The 20,326-nt window shown below is 35.5% G+C and overlaps 1 protein-coding gene across 11 annotated transcripts in view; it reads right to left on the bottom strand.

Moving 5' to 3' along the window:
* NBEA (neurobeachin) overlaps positions 1–20,326 on the bottom strand; it is a 473,951-nt gene that overhangs the window by 348,376 nt on the left and 105,249 nt on the right. For all 11 annotated transcript variants that reach the window (XM_064645536.1, XM_064645533.1, XM_064645538.1 and 8 more), the window contains exons 7-10: positions 19,126–19,245; positions 15,663–15,809; positions 8,580–8,777; positions 8,035–8,168 (exon numbers count right to left, since the gene is read on the bottom strand). In XM_064645536.1, the coding sequence (XP_064501606.1) occupies positions 8,035–8,168; positions 8,580–8,777; positions 15,663–15,809; positions 19,126–19,245 (599 nt within the window). The remainder of the gene's footprint in view (positions 1–8,034; positions 8,169–8,579; positions 8,778–15,662; positions 15,810–19,125; positions 19,246–20,326) is intronic.

The following is a 20,326-nucleotide window of genomic DNA, read 5'->3' as shown; positions in this document are numbered from 1 at the left end:
TTTTGTTTTTTGTGTAGTGTTTGTGGTTTGTGTTTTTTTTTTTCTCTAGAGAGGTTGCTTACACTTGTTTCAGGTGAAGCTTCTTTTTGGGAGAGAAAGGAGGAATAAGCTGCACTAAGTAACAGTTGTTACACACAACACTGGTTTTACATGTTATATTTTCTACCTTTCACACTTTATGCTAGAGATCATTCAATCTGCCTGAAAAAGACCTAACAGTTAACAATTCTCAGACAAACTTTCCAAACCTCTTCAAAACTTTTCTTTCCCTACATGCTCAGACTGAACTCAGTCAATATTTAAGTGTGTGTATCTAGATATAAAAATCCATACTGATGTAATGGATCTCTTCTTCTCAATACTGCATCCTAAGAATTTAGTCTGTCTAATTCAGAGGACTGTATCCAGAACTTTTAACAATTTCTGAGGATAGCCAACTTATGCAGTCACCTTGGCAGCTGAAAAGAAATTAAACCTGAAGATTTGAAATGTAAAAATTTTTATCAGCAGAACCAGGTTGCCAAAATCATGCTTTTAAAATGGTTGTTGTTGACAGAGGGGAAATAATATTAATTAGAAGACTGTCCTCTAAGATGAACAATTTTTTAAACAGAATTTAACAAACTTACCAACAACTAACATGCATCGGATTGCTGTAGGGTTCACATTAAACTCGCAAAATTCTGTGCACTGCCATACAAAATTTCTCTCCATTCTTGCCTATTTTCAACTGCCCTAGATACAAAGGTAAATATAAAGGATACTTCAGCCCATTCCTACATCTCCTGTATACCATGCCCCACCTAGAACTGATCAGTATGTCTGCAGTGCAGCAAAGATACAGATAGAAAATGAAAGTATATGTGTCAACCAACAGTAAATCAGAGAACTATGATATCTACTGAAAAAATAAATAATTTCAGAGAAAAAAATTCCAGTAGTTTTCCATTACTAAAAAGCAGTGAAAAAAAGGTTATAGGCCAAAGCATGGCAATGTAGTACTTCTAATAGTTATGATACTGCTTAGAAGTACCTCCAAAGTCAGGAATTTGCATAATTAGGATAAAAGTGAAATTTGTCTCAGATTTGTTGTTGTTGTTCTCTTACACTATTTTATTTTTAAACCACCACACGGATCAATTTCTCTAGTCTCCTAATTCCCATGATAATTTTCTCTGTTAAATTTACCTTAATTTAAGTTCCATCTTGTATTGTGTATTATAAAGTTATCTGGATTGGGCTTTACAAAAGGCACTTTTAGTTAAAGTAGGCATATTTCTGTGAAGATCTAAGTATTCTGATTAATAACAGATGATTTAACTTTAAGAGTCTACATAAAAGAGAATGATGCATGTATTTGTTTTGTCTGATTCTCTTTGGGAAAGGAACCTTTATAAACTTACTCCATTTGTATTGTCAGCTTCTCCAAAATAATACAAAAAGACTGTATGATCAACTTCATCACAGGCTGTTAATATGATAACTATTGAAAACTAATCAGCATAAACAGGTAAAGTGGTATTAAGAAAAATCATAAAACAACAATTAATGTTTTGTTTTTAAACAAATTCTCAAGGCACTTGCCCCTTAAACTCGGAACACAATACTGTCTGTATTGAGGTAAATTATTATTATTATTATTGCTCTTCATCTGCTGGCTGACCGTTACATTGCATTATTAACAAGTAGTTTTAAATGACTTTGTCTGATTTATTAAGAAATTTCTTACTTCATCAGAATATTTACTATTTTTCACAGTATGAACTTAGAAATCCTCGGGGAGGACTATCAATTACTATATTGGTAATATATTATGCTGCACAGAAGATAAGAAATGATTTCCCCTTCCTTACTTCAGTTCTTCAGGAAGAAAATCAAAGCACAAAGGCTAAGCAAGGATTTGAGAAATCATTTTCACTGCACTTATAATACATTTTGGAAATACAAAACGGGATTTTCATCAAGTTATATTCACTGCTAAATCATGAAATCAAAAACATGTGCATGTTTTAAAACAGTCAATTGCTCTGCTGCAACATTAATAGTCACTTCATGAGTATTTATGCAGTCACGGCCACTAAAGCCTATGTGCCACAAAGCCAAGAAGGGTTCCCCTAACCAGGCTAGAGGTAAGATAAACCCAGAGTAGAAGAGATGGATGGATGGTGGGGATGGAGAGGAAGTTTCCATGAGCTACAGCTATGGTAGCTCTCTAAAGTGTTTCTTTAGCTTTCAGTTTAACTGTGTTTTTTCTGTCTGTAAGCTTGTTGGAGAAAAAGGGGAAATGATTTGTTTCTTTTGCCTTTTTGATTTTTGTTCTTGTAACACGTGCTGAGGCCAATCAAAGAAAACTACTGAATGTGTTTCATTCATAAAATGAGTCAGATGACTAGGTGTTGTGTGGGAGAACTAAAGAGGCAAGTCATCCCTGCTTACAGGCAAAACATTTTGGGATATGGACTCCAGTAATAAACTAGCCACCCTTAATAGTCCTTGGATCTTCTGGAGTATGCAGAGGTACGGTAGCTTACAAAAGATTTCTATCACATGATACAGTGGAACTATCATCCAGGCAGTCTGATTTGGCAAGTCACATTCCTGCTGTCACAGTTTGGGAAAATTCCAGTACAACCAATTTTATCTGAGTACAGCTAGGTTACACTAGAGATGTGAAATTTTAGGAGTGATACTCAACAATCTTCCCTTTGAAAGGCATGGGGAGAGGGTTATCAGCACTCAACACTGCAAACTCTAAATTGTAGACCACAGGTAGCAATGGACTGGGACCTTGGCTCTCCATCAGAGGCAAAAAGGCAAATGTAACAACCTCAGAAATAATTATTTCCATACCTCCTCTCAAGTTTAAATACCTGTGCCAGCTGTGACAAGAAAAGTCTTGAAAGACAGGATGAGAGGACAGGTTAGGAAAGTAGGATACTACTTGGCATTCATCTTATTTGCTACCATGATCTTAAGATAAATTCAGTTAAACTAAAGACATGAACAAAAATTATCGGAAATCCACGGATTTTTCATAATAAGCTAATAAAAAATCAATACATCAAATCCTAATTCCTGTCAAGCTGTGCTGTTTCATATCTGCAGAAACTGATAGGAAAACCACCTATTTTTTATCAAACTATTAATCTTAAAAAGTAGATGCAGCAACACTACCAGACAGGAACCCAAAACCTCTTCATCTGAATATAAAAAATAGTAAAAAGACAAAAGAAAAATTTAATGAGATATTAATTGACCAAAGTAAAACACATTAAACATTTACATTTTAACATTGGGAAAGGAACCTTTATAAACTTTATAGAGGAGTTGTTGCATCCTTCAAAAATGTCTCCATATCACTGACTTAGAATAGGTGGGCAATACACTCTGTAAGAGAGCTATCTATATTAAATAGTGAACATAGAGTCAGCAATAAAACTGTCTGAAAAGTTGCTTACATTTACTTTGCTACAAATTCTAGGTGGGTGTACATATTACCTTTAAGGAGTTAAGGCACTGTATTTATTTAGTATGATAAACAGTAGATGTATTTTTAAATTTTATTGTATCGTGTATGCAATCTAGTGAATCCAGTTAGGAACTTCTAGAAAAAGTATGTAAAACAATTCTTGGAATGACTTCACCTATTTAATGAAACTGCTACAGTTCCCTCTATTTTCAAATGTTTTCCCAATGTGGTACAGTCCGAAGCAACAACCTCATCTGAATTAACTTGTTATTTATTCTGGGATGAAATTGGGTCAGTGCCAAAGACTGCACACCCAGTACCTTGTCAGAGTCAGTCTGTATGTCAATGCTCAGCAGACTCAAATTAGTTCATAACCTTATACAAGAGACCGTAAGTGAACAAAGCAAATTCATATCATATTACCATATAATTTAACCAAATGTAACAACAGCGGCTTCATAACAGAAAAAAACATTATATTGGGTTGGCACAGCAAGGTTTTGGTAGCAGGTGGGCTGCAGGGTTGGTTTTGTTAAGAAGCTGCCAGAAGCTTTCCCCATGTCCAACAGAGACAATGCCGGCTGAGTACAACACACACCTGTTGCTTGCCAAGGCCAAGCCCATCAGCAAGAGAGGCAGCATCTCTGGCATAAAGGAGCAGGGGCAAAAACCACCCAACAACTGCAATCAGAGAGAGGAGTGAGAACAGCCCTGCAGACACCAAGGTCAGTGAAGAAGGAGGAGCAGGAGGTGCTCCAGGCACAGGAGCAGAGATGCCCCTGCAGCCCTTGGTGAAGAACATGGTGAGGCTGGAGGTCCATGGTGAAGCACATATCCAGCCCCTGGAGGAGCCCCACACCAGAGCAAGTAGATGCCTGAAGGAGGCTTTGACCCCGTGGGAAGCCCACACCAGAGCAGCCTTCTGGCAGGACATGTGGGCCCATGGAGGGATAAGCCCATGTGGGAGCTGTTTTGCTGACAGGACTTGTGACCCTGTGGGGACCATGCTAGAGCAGTCTGCTCCTGAAGGACTGCAGCCTTGTGCAACCCACATTGGAGAAGTTCATGGAGGACTGTCTCCTGTGGGAGGGACCCCCATGCTGAAGCAGGGGAAGAGTGTGAGAAGTTCTCTCGCTGAGGAGGAAGAAGCCGCACTTAGATAATGAGTGATGAACTGACTGGAACACCCATTCCCCGTTCCCCTGTGCCATTGAGGAAAGGAGACGGAGAAATCAGGAGTGAAGTTAAGTCCAGAAACAGGGGAGGGGTGGAGAGAAGATGTCTTTCAGATTTGGTTTTATTTCTCATTATCCTACTCTGATTTGTTTGGTAAAAAATTAAACTAATTTCCTCAAGTCGAGTCTGTTTTGCCCGTGATAGTAACTGGGGAATGATCTCTCCCTGCCCTTATCTTGACCCAAGAGCCTTTTGATATATTTTCTCTCCCCTGGACAGCTGAGGGAAGTGATGTAGTGGCTTTGGTGGGCACCTAGCATCCAGTCATGTTCAGTGCACCACAAGCACTCTATGTTTCTTTTCATTACATAAAACACCTTATTGACCTAAACTGTTAATTTTTTTATTCTAACCAGAGTAATGAAAAGCAAGCTGAAAAGTAGCAGTCTTGGCAATGTAGTTAAGCACCACTCTCCTGAACAGCAGGTGCATTATTTCACCTGAGAAAAAAATACTTAAGATATGAACAGTTTCCATTTTTTTAATTTCAGTGTATGAGAGCATAAGAATCTATTCAGTGTTTCAGAAGTGGAATTGTAGGTTAATTTCAATACTTAGTCTCATGGAAGATGTAGATAAGGCACACAAGGGTATACATATAACAGGAATAAAGAACACTTATTAAAAATACCATTAAAACACAAACTTGATATATTCATATTGCCCTGCTTTATAATTTAAAATTTAATTTACAATTAATCTATTAATATAGAAAAATTGCAATTGTAAGTGGATCAAGATGATCGAAAAGCAAAGTGTTCCCTCACAGTCATATTAACAAACGTCTTCCAATGTTAAAGAAAAACCCACCAAACAACAAAACAAATAACTGAGAACCCTGAAGTTATTAAACAGATTTTGGTATTTCCAGGAGAGAAGGTGAGGAAGATTCAGAAATGTAATCTGGAAACCTAGGACACTTACACCGAGATATCAAAGTATTTATTCTCACCTCCCAGGAAACATTAGGACAGAAGGTAGCACAACTATCTGAGGTACAACTTCTACATTCCTCCAGTTGGCCACCAGAAAAAATTAAATTTTACAGCCACACAAGCCTTTAAAAACATAACAGTATACTTCCATGAAGCATCTTTTGTTCTTTTATTTGCCTACTTCATTGTTCACTTAAAGTATTATTGTTCTCAATAACAATATCCCATTAAATAAAATATGATAAAATAATGCACATACACCAAAACTGTGGTAATTCAACATTTAAGTTACATCTCATCAAGCATCCATTTGCTTAAAAATTTTTTGAATATGTTCTTGAGTTAGGATCACATCTTTTTGTATTATGCATTCGTACAATCACATAATGAATTACAGATCTCTGTTTAGAATATAATCTAATTATAGCAGAACTGCATTCACTTATTCAAGAACTATTTTTTTTTTCTGCTTACAGTTCAACAAACTCCAGAAATGTTCTGTACATTTTAAATTGATTATGAATGTTCTCACTCACTGGGAAGACCACACACTTCGGAAGAATTAGTCTTTATCTCAACTTCTAAAACTTATATTACATTAGCTCTCAATTTTTAAACAGATCTAGTTTCTACTTAGTCTTCTATTACAGATTCAGATCATTAATGAATTTAACATGTATTTTATTCCTATGTAGGGACACACATAATCTTCCTTAAATTAGAATAAAACATTTTTGCCTACTGCTTTGCCAGTACATAAAATATACAGGGATTTCTTTTCTGAGTTCATTTCAAACCAAGCATTCTTTTTCTATTTCCCTTACTTCACCATAATTGCATACATGCAAGGTACACCCTGCAAAACAGACTACGAAAAAGTAAATATCCCACAGGAGCCAATACACAACCAGCTTTTCTGACTTTAATGTTGAATGAAATAATTTGCACCACTATACCGCTTGGAAGTAGAATTCACAATTTTTAAGACTGTGGTATTACTTCTAACATTGTACTTAAATATTCTCATGAAATACATCAACTTTTCACACTACAGAAACAAATAAAAACCAGCAGTCATCTTAGCTACATATACTTGAGTTACCAGAGGGGAAAACAGATGACTGACAAAACATCACCAGATTGATAAATTTCTTAAATTGAGACAAGTGATCTTTCATGAGAAATTATGGCAATGTATCACTTCTGATTAAATTTTTCAAATTTTTTAGCAATTTTTGTATTTGTTATTTTTTAAGTTAACTAATTTATTAATGAACTATCTAATGCAATAGAAAATATCCAGAATAATTACTAGAATAATATTCTAAGCAGGAAAATAAGCCATGTGTTCTGCATTATGCATCTATTTTAACAATTTATTCAAATACAAAAGTCAGCTTATGTAGCCCCTAAACAATGCTTTCTATCAGGCTTTGGTTACAGATCATCCTACAGGGAAACACTATACCAGTTCTTCAGCACTACCTTTTCAGTTTTGTTACCTCCAAAGATTTAGGCCACACATTTCTACTGAGAAGTTTAAATATCCTATGTTGACACTAGGACAGGAGCCTGCTCTGACAAACAAGTGGCAGGAGATCTTCTTTCCAAAAATAATTATAGCTGAGCTAGCTTTGAGCAAGGAGTCACCATCCTCAGAGGTAATTAAAATACGTGCAGATGTGGCATCTAGTAACGTGGTTTAGTGGTGGACTTGACAGTGCTCGGTTAATGGTTGGATTCAATATCTTAAAGGCCTTTTCCATCCTAAAGGATTCCATGATTCTAAGTCAGCATGAGTACTGACAGACTCTTAAGTAGTCCTTTTCAAGATACCCATGGAAGCATTCATCTAACAGCTGTGCAAGCTCTTCAACTTAGGGATGTCTTCCATAGTATTAGAGCAGAGACTTCATGGGTCCTGGCTTAAAACTCTCTTAGTGTGTTCCCAGTCACTGCCACAATTTTAACATTTTGACTGATAACTGATCATAGCTCTATGACTTTCTGATCATGAATGAATTAATATTGAATGTTATGAAATATGGGTTCAAATGACACAGACTTTGAGAAGCTTGACACCGCACTGTCAAGTAAAAGCACATTGGTTTCTTTCAGAATTTGGAAGAACTGTCATAAAACTACCCAACTACCCTTAGAGACTCTAGAATGATTTGAATTCATTATTTACTCATATCAATTTTATGCCAGTTCCATCTAGAATCTCATCAGATTAATACAATTTACATATTGTACAGTAAACTACTTTTCAAAAAATAATATTTTTTTCGAGGAAACAAGGGTAAAATGCAGAAAAATATAGCACATTCCCACAATAAAAACAAAAATATGCTAAGCTTTATTTAGTTTTAATCTTGGTTGAAAGTAGCTTACCAAACTGTTGTTTCCACCTGACTGTCGTGCAGCTGTCGATTGTCTAACTGGGCAAAGAGAGGAAAAAGAACTTGGATCCCTCCAATGGAATGAATTGCACTGTGAATGGAGTGGGTTACAATAGCTTTCACATCCTAAATTAATAAAAAAAAGGAAAAACCTCAATTAATCTCAATTTTAAAGGACAGTTTAAAATATAATTTGGGAGCACTTTAACACCAAATTGAACGCAAACCTGTTTTAATTTTTTTTCCTTACTTATATTTAAATTATAATCACTATATTTAAGGCAAACATTAAACAGAAAAACTTCTTTATCATGGCAAACTGTGCCTTATATAAGGTATGAAGTATATATTTCTTAAGGGAGAAATAATCTCTTGCTTTAGAAAGTGAGCGAAGAAAGAACAGGTCAAGTGAAAGCTATCTTAAGAGCTTATATAATACAAAATAACAATCTCTGTACACTAGCACACAAATCCTCTGGTTATACAAGTGATGTTCAGCTAACAGTAATCTCATAACATCAATTTAGCAGCACAAACCTGAAGCATAAGAGCATGGGGGGAGTGTACAAAAATTGAAGGATTCTCCTTTGGTGAGGATTCAAGGCATAGTTGAGCATCAGTAGCCTTCGCGTTATAAGTAAAAGCAATGCTACTTGCAAGTTTCCCATCATATAGCACTTGTTTATGGTGCTCAGCCAGATGAATGTCACTCTCAGATTTAAATTTGAACGTGCTCTGAAAAAAAACAGAAGTTTTACAAAGTAATTAATTTAGACAAAAACCTTGCCATAAAATGTGCAAAGACTACATGGGACTTGAGAGGGCATATAGAAACTACTAAACTTTGTTTTCATTTATTTACCAGTAGCCTAATGCTACTGAACAATTAGACAATTTTTTTATTTACTCTACACCACACCAATGCATCAATACAATATTTGGTATTGTATGTAGTATCTCTCCTTTCAGCATCAGTGTTAACAAGTTTCAGAAGTAACTACCTGAAAAAAAAGTGTCAGATTAAGCAGCTATAAATATGTTAAAATAAAAAGTAAGCATATAACACATTAAAAATAATGAACAAATGAATCACTTTGTATTTTAGGTTATATAGACTCACTCAAATTAGAATATAAAATGATATACCATCTTGATTAAAGGAATAGTTACTTTTGAACAGCATTAAAATCCATGCTACATTAACAGTCAGGAGTATATATAAATGAGCTACTTATACTAAAATAAAATCCAAATAAAATTATAAATGCCGTATTTCAAATTAATGATTCTTAAACTCAGAGCTTTTCCAAGGAAGGCTGAAAAATTCTGTTACTCCTAACATACCATGACTCGTATCTTATCTAAAACTAAGTTTTTCTGGCAACACTGACAAATCAATCAAGCACAAGAAGATAGATTTCTGCCTTTCTGCAAAGCACTGTCAGATTTACTTGGCATATAACTATTGTAACAACCATTTAGTGGTGGCAAGAAGACAACTAGTAGTAACACAGTGCTGTACTGATACAAACAAAGGAAATTTGTTAGAAATTACCAACATTTAATTAAGCAATAAAAATGTAAGATATTTTTAAAATATTTACTCAGTTTAAAATAATTTATTTCTGAGGTTAATATGAATAATTTTACTTACTTCTCACTGCATATAGCCATCACAATACTCCTTATATCCCTTTGGTCCTACCAAATTTTCTTTTCCCCTTTCCCCCCCAGTATGAAATGTCATGAAACTATTGAAAAGTACCATCATTAGGATTTTTGTTTTCCATGCTAGAATTAAAACAGGCAATTTATAGGCTATCAACTGCTCTTTCCAAACAAATTAGATGTTCCTACCAATAACATAACCCCATAAACCCTATTCAGCCTTTGCAGAGCTCTCACTGCTGCTGGAAATGCTGACAAAATTATCTTGCTAACAGCCAAATGATGGGAAAGTGCACCTGCTCTAGTGACTGACACATGGCAATAGAAGGTCTTGTGACTAGCATTCATTTGTATGTGGAGCATAATCTGAATAGAGTGGGAACCCGACTGCAGCTGCTGGGAGATCTGCTTGGAGCAGATCTGTTGGTCAGCAGCATCCCAGTCTGGGTGATGTCAGGCAGAAGGGAGGCTGCAATGCCATGCTGAAAACGTATGAGGTGCAGGTACCATAACAGAAAACACAACTAGTAAGGGCGACAATAAGTGAATGGTTCAATCTACATTTGACAAAGAAGGATAATGATATCTTTAGCTGCATTAGGAGGGGTGTTGCCAACAGGTGGAGGGAGGTGATTCTTCCCCTCTAGTTAGCATTGGTGAGACCACACCTGTAGTTCTGGGCTCCCACTGGGAGCCATGGACTTAATGAGGGAGTGCAATGAAAGGCCACTAAAATCATGAAGAGACTGAATCATATCTCCTGTGAGGAAAGATTGAGAGAGCTGGGACTTTCATCCTGCAGAAAAGAAGCCACAGAAGGGATCTCATGTATAAATATCTGGAGGGAGGGTGAACAGAAGAGGGTGTCAGGCTACTTAGTGGTGCCCAGTGGCAGGACATGCATCAACAGCCAAAGTTGGAACACAGGAGGTTCCTTCTAAACATCAGGAAACGCTTTTTCACTGTGAAGGTGCCCAGCAAGGTGAGAGAGTCTCTATCTTGGAAGACACTAAAAAAACTGTCTGGACATAGTCCTGAGCAACCAGTTCTAGACAGCCCTGTTTGAGCAAGGAGGTTGGTCTAGATGATCTCCAGCTGTCCCTTCAAACAACTTGAACCATTCTGTGATTCTGTGATTTGCGTTTGGGTTAGGAGTCTGTTTTGTAGGTAAACTGCCAGTGATTCCCACTTACTACTCTGTTCATACTGCAAAACTGTTCAGAACCAAAGAGACTTCCTTTAGGCTGAAACTCAAAAGTCCTGCAATAGGTGATATTCATTCAGCCCAAAGGATCAGACTAAAACCAATCTGAAGTCAAAACCCCAAAATCTACACACTGTGAGTATTCAGTTCTCAGCACTAAATGTTTTAATCTAGAAATGTGTTCCTATTGGGCCACACTACTTACTGAAGCAGAAAACCCCAAACAAAGAGTATTACGCTTAGAACATGAGAGCTGGCTCTCTGTTTATATGGCTGCCTACATCACTTATCAGAAAATGACTGCTACATATTATAGTTTTGTCCTGAGGAAGGTGATGATGTATTTCTCCCCAGAGGGCATTTTAAACCATACAGATACTCTGTGCACTTTCTGCAGAGGAAAAAAATATAGTGATTCCATTGATTTCTAAAGATATCTACATGCTGCATGTATTATATTTTAATGTTTTGTCAAATGAAAACATCTATTACCCTGAAAATCTTTCATGCCTCTAAGTTTTGTCAGATTCCAAAACTCTAAAGGTTTTTCCACTATACAGTTTTTCATAACTTTGCTGTTTTAAATATGTCAGTGTTTCAACATAAAATTGTATACTTTCATTGCCATGAAATTTTGTAACATTCTAAACTGCTTAACTTAAATCAGTTTTATAAACAAATTTTGGCATTAATCTATCTCCTAGTTTTCAGTGTTCAATATGTCTCAAGAATTTATTTATCAGAGATCATTATTTGAAAGTCAGGCACAAATATGTTATGAAACAATATAATACTGCCTCACACTTTTTTGAGAAAAGGAATTAAAAGGACATTCTGCCATCAAAGCCTAACAAATCATAAACTGGAAATGGTGATCTCCTACCCAAAAGATTACTATATGGAATGGAAAGAGAGGCTACAAATTCTGATGTATGATACTTTATTACTAACATTGATCTACAGAAAGAGAAAAGAAATTATGCATATGCATATCATACTGGGGACTTGGGAAAATACAGCCTCAGGAGGATAGCAGAGGCTGTTGAGCACAGGAGCTCAAATAGTAAATGGTAAGTTACTGGTCACTGAAGGAATGCTACTCTGAGGTCTGGTACAAGCAGTGTGAAAGCATCAAGCTGGCAAAAAAGAGCCTTAGATTCAACATATTCTATATCAGGTAAAAATATATACAGGATCCATATAAAGGATAGCTGTAGCTCCTACAGGAATGGGAGAGGGAACAGAGAGCCAATAATTACTCCAGCAGTGTGCCTGATCAGGAGCATTGCTTAAACACCAGCAGCTCTCCCTTTTCCTTTAGCAGCAAGAGTGCTGCTTTTTGATTTACTATTCACTCCATTTTGCTACTATAAGTTCAGCAATCACACATAAAATAATGTTTTGTACTACGTAATTGGTTTAAGCAAATTTGAATTTTCAGTGTTGTTTTGTGTATGTGTATGCATGAATATACTCATATTCCAGCCTTCATATGTAACAAAAAGATTGACACTGCAGCACTGATGAAGAGCAACATATGGAATAATCTGATAACTTCCTTTGAAATGTCTGTGGGAGGGTTAAGAGAAGTGGCACAGATTTCCCAGGGCTATTAGGACAGGACTTTCAGAAACATTCCTTTATAAACAGCACCAAACACTGCTATCAGATGCATCTCTTTCTCCCAAATTACCTTCCTTGCGCCTCTATTCTGTTTATCAGCCCCTTGGAATCCCAGCTGAGACAGGCTTTTCTTTGCTGCCTGGGAACAAGGATGGGCAGCAGAACAAGCACAGTGAGAAAGTGTGCTCTCATTTCTTTTTTCTTTCTTCCATCTCTAACAAGTGTCAAGTGTCAACACAATAGGTAAAAGTCCTGTTCAGCAAGGCTGAACAAGGCTCAAAATGAGCATGCTTTATTACGGACAAAACCTAGGAATGCAAATATTGAATCCTACTATGTTTCTACTAAATATAATTTTAAATTTCAAGATAACTTATGGATTAATTTAGGATGACTCAACAGGGAAGAGACAAATCACATAGTTCTAAGTATATTTGCCCCTCCTCCCCTCTTTATTATTTATTTCAAACTGAAACATCTATTTGATCAACAAATAAATCTTTGTACTAAGTCATGCTGGTTACAAACAAATGCATTCAGAAGGACATGCTGAGCAAGATCAGCATGGAAGTATTATTAACTGTTTCTATGTTACAACACTCTGTAATAAGCATGTAATGTGCTATAAATAATATAAATATTATATATAATATTTAAAATATAATTAGATAATTAATACATAATTATATAATTATTTTATATGCATAATAAATAAGGCTTATTTTAATGACTTCTCTAGTTAATCCTACCTGCACCACCGAACAGAGGTGGGACAAGGTATAACAGATTCATTTTTCTTTGTAGATCAAGATCTGCCTTTTCTTGAACTTTGTGCCTTTGGTGTTATTTGCAACAATACATACTATGTATATTCACAGCTGTGTGCCTACTGCACTGTCCTGTATGCTGGTAGATTACACATATTTTTCTGCATTCCAGAGGTCTCAATGGCAGTCATTGCAGACTAGGAGCATTAGGAATGATTGTGAGGGCAGCTGAATGATAGGCAAAATCATAGTCTCTTTTCATGAACAAAGTAGGTAGAGGGATGGTTGCTTCCCCTAAAGAATCAGATCCTCAGATATAATGGACCACAGTATGAACTGTAAATCAAAAGAACTACCACAGACTGTCATAGGGAAGAAAAAAACATATGTATGAAGACACTCTCCAAAAATTCTCAACTATTTTGAATAATCTTCCTTTGGGAGAAAAAGTTTGGCACTACCAGAGTTCACAATGCATCTAGAACAGTTGCTCTTTAGGAAGTTAGGCAAGAGCAAGAATATGATCTCTAATGTTCAGCAATTCAAGCTACATATCAATTGAGGCTCCTCTGGATTAAGAAATACCATACTTAAGTATTCTGAACTGAAGAAATGAAGTTAAATGAGATGTGAAACAGGCAGGCTTTGAGTGAAGGCTACAATTGGTGTTCTGAGATCTCTAAATTACAGGATGTGGTTCCTTTTTTTTTGAATGTGGATAGATCTTGGGTTGGAAGAAAGCGAGAAAAAAGTCTTCTGTTTTGTCCTTTTTTTTCCTTTTGGAAATAAGGAAGTTAAATAAAAAGTTATTTCTAGGGTCCACTCTGTGAACCTGTTCTTTTCAGCTGCTATTAATTAGTAAAGTATACTTTCAGATTTTTAGACAAGGAAGGAAACTCCTTCAGAGAACAAGGGGGCATTAACTGTGCTGGGTACATGACCAAATCTAAAAATATGATATACCAAAGAAGAATATCTCCAAAATATTAAATTTATCTAACTGAATTTTTAAAAAAATCAATAAGAAGGTACAGGTGTGAAGAAATGTAGTTTAATGGAAGCCTATGAATCAAGAAAGGCAATTTGACAAAACTGTAATAAGGTTAGTGTAATAACTACTGGAAATGTCATTTATCATGAAAGCACATGTGCCTTATCAACCCCTTCAACACTCACAAAACTTTTCATAATAATTTTCAGTTCTTGAAACACATGAAAACATTATTCCTATTTGATATCACATCAGTATGCTGCTGCAAATTCTGGAACTTAATAAATTCATAAAGGTTTACTACATTTATTATTAAGAAGTATAAAGTTATATTAGTTTCTTTTGTATGACCAAAATATATTTGCAGAAATATTTGTTTAGTACAGTACTAAGTTTGGAATAAAATACTCCTTGTTTGCACAGGTAATACATATCTATTGACTGACTGAACATTTTTAGTTTCAGGGCAGTTTTAACCATCAACCATATACAATAGATTTCCTCTTCTCCAAGTAACGCTGACACATATTTGGTTATTCACAGTACACACCTACCATTAAAGAAATTTGCAACTCTCGCTGTCATTCAAGTGCTAGCTATCATCAAATGATTTAGAGCAGTCAATTTCAGCACACAAAATTAATATTACTAGAATCTAAATGTTGATATTTACTTTTGGATTTTAAAGGTTTTTATTTTCAGAGTGTATTGCATATACCAAAAAACTGAAAGTCTAGTTCAGATCACAGGAGATTTCAAAAATAAAAAAAAAGAAAATTTGGGAATAATTGATTGTAGAAATTCAATAGTGTTTATCCAAGGTTAGATTAATTTTCAAGTATTATCCACTAGGCACTTTAGTGTCTGACTAGAGATCCATGCACCATTAATTTGTCCAAACTGTCCCCCAAATGTCACTGGCAAAGCATGAGTAAAAAGTTCAACTGGTACTTCAGCAGAACTGTCTGAAACCATGCATTTGAAAGAATTAGTTTATTATGCCTTGCTGAATGTTAATCTGCCTTAACTCAGGTTTTAGACACAGAGAATAGAGAGGAAAGTTATTCCCACGGTATTCAGTATACTGAATACAAAATTTCTCTAATTTGAGTATGACCCAAAGTAATAAATTTCACATACAAACGTATTTCAGCTAAGCTTTAAAGAAACTTGCATCTTCCAAAAAGCTGTTGGAAAGTCAAAATTAGTTAGGATACTTGAAGAAATAGTCTTCTTTTGCTGAAACCAAATCACATGAAAAAATATACATGATACTAGGAGGAATATCTACATCCATATGTATCTTCCAATTATATCTATCAATCATTTACTTTTTCCAGTTTTATGCTTTTAAGATCCATTATTACCTTATATCCAGGTCCTAACTGATGTATTGCAAAAATCTGTGCTGGGTTGAGTGCTTCAGTGAATACATATACTGCTCCAAGCTGGCCACAGAACACTCTATTTGCATCAGCAGTCTCCGAAGATCCAAGAAAACATTTATCATAGCTCTGTACCAGAAAAAAGCAATATTAATAATGAAATAATATTAATGCACAGCTGCTGAAGCCAAAAATAAAGGGAGACTGTAATTAAAAAGATAAACCAACCATTATCAATCATTTATTACTTTGCTGTGGTGAACAACTTAATTTTGAATATTGTAGCGTTAACTGGTTTACAGGTCTGCATTACAATGCTATTATGACTGTCTGCTAGGATTTGTTTTCTATTAATTGGTCAAAATACAACAGAGAAAATTAGAATAGTACATTCAATTACCAAATAACCTTCCCTATTGCCTTCTCGAAATACGAAAGCCTTGAAGTTCCTTGTAATTATACTCAGAACTCCCACTGCAAACTCACAAGAACACATGCTGAAATGCCCTCTTCTTTCACTGTTGTGCTAACAGAGCTAAATATCTCTAGTACAAAAAAAATCCCCAAACACAGATTTTTCTAGTTTGCAGCCGGTGCACAGTTTTTCTCTATGACCACAGGCTATAATGATTTAGTTTGACCTAATTCTCTTCTGCCTTCTATAGTCACAAGAGTTGGTATTTTCCATTCCTTCTTCTAATAACTATCCCTCTGTACAAAGACCTTTTGCAGTTTCCATCTATCCACTTCCTATTTTTTCGGATTAGAAGTGATTTTTGTGGCTATTTTGCAGGATTCATGTTAAGTTCTTCTGGTGCTTCTAAAAAAACCTGTACAGAACAAAGACCTGGGGAAGCGGAATACAAGATGCGGCACAAAAGGACAACAACAGGAAGCTCAAGGATCTTTGAAGGCTATTCTGTCAGCTTCCTTGAGTCACATGTACTTTACCGAATGGAAATAAGGATCACATCTCACATCTCACTTTTTGAGCTGAATCAGCAAACCAGTAGAACCTGCATTAGGAAGCCTGCTTTTTCATCTTGCTTGACTGCTGAGTTTTACTTTAAGGAAAAATAGAGAATGGAAGGAAATATGGTGAACTGTTACAGAAACTGATCTAGGTGAATAGGCTATTAACAAGGAAAAGGGGAGTCTGTCTAAGCAGTTAGGAGGAAGTCAAAGATCTGGAGCTCAGCCTTGAGATGGGGTGAGGTAAGAAGTATCCAGCTTTTTATCTTTGATTTATCCTCCTTTTGACCAAATACCTCTTTTAATTATATTTTCCCCTTGGAAAAAAAATTTCCCTTTCTATTTTTTAAGCAATTATTTTGACAAAATTAAAAAACTTCTGAAAAAAATACATTAATATTGATTCATAAAGTCATATCCAGGATGCACAGTGTAAAATATGGGCTAATGAGACCCCTATGACTCCTGGTAAATCTAATGGTGAAAATTTCTAATAATTTTCAGTTAGTTCATTGAAGTCTTGCTTAGCCTTGAAGGCTTTCCTGACACTGTGCCATTACTGTCAGAAAGTGTTAAGTCAATTAATGTTGAGCAATTGCCATTGTTAATGGTTATTTGAGGAATTTGTCTGAGCTACCAATGTCATTTTTTTCCTAATTTGTACTTAAATATTCTGAGATATACATTCCTGCCTATTACAATGGCATTTTCCTGAATTCTTCTAGTAATCATTAATTGTACAACAGCCATTGAACTTCTCAATAGATTCTGAGTTTTACACATAATCACACTCTAGGTCTGCTACTCTGGAGTAATTTCAGTTCTTTCTTTTTTCATTCTTCCCAGTTTACAGCAGCTCTTCCCGCTTAGCATTTGTCATGAAGGACTACAGATCTCCACACACCAGTAACAGCCCAGGTCCTCGGAGACCTCAAGTGGCTTTTCAGTCATCACATTCCACTTATCACAAAAACGTTTACATCACCAAGGGGAAACCCATGCTCTGCAAAAACTGAAAGGCCTGCCTTTTCTTGCAAGTAGAAATGCTACCAAGAGAACAAAGAACGGCAATCAGAAGCTTTAGCAAGCAGAGCCCTCCTACTTTAATTAACATGTAATATTTAAACCCTTCCTTTCAAATCCAACTTTGCCTCTAGCATTTAGTGAAAGACAGCTCATTTCCTTAAGTACAAACAGGTTTTGTTATCCCACACAGTCAGTCAGAAAAAACTGAGAATCGTATTATAAATAAAAAAATAACAAAAGTGTAGCAAGCTGATGGATCAAGAACCTCTGAAAGTCTATCACAGCTTTAGCTGAAGGCAAAGCACAAGAAAACCATTTTGTATGCCTGTCACATCCAGAATTTTGGGTCAGAAAGAGTGTCTATTTTCTGCATCATTAGGTGTAGACTCTCAAGCTTTCCAAAGTAGAAGGTACAGAAAGAGAGTGTACATACCCCAAAACATTAAAATTGGAACTTATAAAAATGTCATTAAAATAATAAAATTACAAACAATATAAAAGCAGATGCATTTCCCGTAAGAATAAATTTTTATTTGATCTCAGTCCAGTTAATAGATACAAGTGTATTTACAGGTATGCATGCAATCTTCTGGTAAAAATGACTGCTCTCTACCTGTTGGACAAACAGTTGCAAGCTCACTGTATCTTTGCTCAAAGCTTACTAATGCTGTGCAATTGTACACCTCTCAATATCTTTTAACTGGTTTGAATGGCCAGCAAGGGACCACATGTCTGTAAAAGCTTACGACCCACTCAAATTGCTCTGTATTGCAGGTAAGAAATTTTGTAGCAGCTAATTTGTACTTGCTAACAATATTACTTAAATATTAATACTGTAACATTAGCACAGCATTTTTTTGTTATTGGTCAACCACCTATTTACTAATTGCAAGTGAAACAATAGGAAAAATATACTTGTAATTGGGAGACAGATTTAAGACTTCAGATTATTATATCTCCTTGGACACTTCTCCATGCTTCTGTTTGCTAATCCTTGTCTCTCTCTCTCTCTCTCTCTCTCTTGTTGGTTTAAACTTGTAAACTCTGCATAGACGAAATGATTTCTTACTATATTTATACAGTGCTTAAAGCAATATGACTCTGATAATAGCTGAGGCTAGTCTGTTCTACTTCAATTAAAGAGCCTACTTAAAATTTGATGTTCCTTAAGGCGAAAAGCAGAGAAATCTTCTACGGATTAACAAATATCTCCTCTTGAATCCAATGCAGAATCTCACGTCTACAAAAATCAGTAATTTTGTATCCATTGGCAGCATGCATAGTTATTTGGCAGAACAAATCAGGTTTTCTTAAGGACTTTTCTCAAGCTAAATCTGTCAAATCTGTAACTCTATCACACGAGGTAAACAAATACAGTACTTTTTTTTTCTTTTCCAATTAACCTTAAAATAAAAAGTTATAAAAAAGGAAGACAATAAAATCTTACATCATTTGTGTTAACGTGCCAGGCCATATCACCATAGGATACCAGCTGACCATTCACGTAACATCGTATTTCACTGTTTCTCCATCGATTATAGATGTGTACAATACTTATCATGTACCACTGGAAAGACAAGAACAATCAGTACAATCAGTTTTTGTGCTATAAAATATAAAGTTAATGAATGGCATAAAAAAATAAGTGACCAGTCTCATAAAGTTATACAAACAGATGTATTCTTGCAAACCCATAAAATTTTAAGTCAAGTCACTGGAACTTCAGGTCCAGTCAGTAGAATTGTGCCTAAATGTAATGATGTACCTACCAGCATCCCCTTACGGGATTAGAGACAAAATTGCATACATACAATTAAAAAGCTGAAAAAACTTTGATTCCTGAAAGTGTAATTTAATTTCAACACTATACACACTACACACAAAACACAACTCAGTTCTGATGGGAAATCCAGAGCTATGTGCTCTTACATTAACAAATTCTTATCACATAGCTCTGCCTTTGCATCACAGCTGTCTGTCAAAAATTATAAATTAAAAAGAAAAAATTCATAATAGCAAATTTTACAGCCCGGTTTAAGATGTTATCCTGATTGTTTCCTTTGATATTTTTCCTCTATTCTTTACCATTCCACCGATTTTTGGACACCTATCATATCATTAAAATATATTTTATAATCAAACAGAGAAAGCATCACAGTTAAATGCTTCCAAGTACAAGTATTGTGGTCTTTCAAATACTTTGTTTAACAAGAATCATTATGTCCGCAACAAATAAGTTCAAGAAGAAAACATGAAGTTTCCCTCAAAACTGAATCATTAAACTCATCTAAGACTGGGAAAGGCAAAAAAGGCAAAAAACCCTGAGCTTTGATTTTCTTGAATACACGTGTACATGTACACATGCATGCACACAAAGTCTATCCCAGATCGCTATCATAACTAGTCCAGTCAAATACTGCTTTTTGTCTTCCTACACTAGAAATAACTAAATTGACATCTTAAACGGCAAGGGAAGTATTCAAGTATTAAAAAATGGTTTACTCTTTGTCTCATATTTGTCACTATCAAATCTGGATAAAAGGAGTAACACAGGTTTTCAAAGCCAGTTCCTAAATAGAGGATGACAAACACCATCAAGTTCACAATGCATACTTCGCTATAAGAAAATAAAAGTCCTCCTGAGATTC

This window comes from Pseudopipra pipra, chromosome 2, assembly GCF_036250125.1.
Source record: "Pseudopipra pipra isolate bDixPip1 chromosome 2, bDixPip1.hap1, whole genome shotgun sequence".
NCBI lineage: Eukaryota > Metazoa > Chordata > Aves > Passeriformes > Pipridae > Pseudopipra > Pseudopipra pipra.
This window is presented reverse-complemented; position numbering and strand designations above follow the sequence as displayed.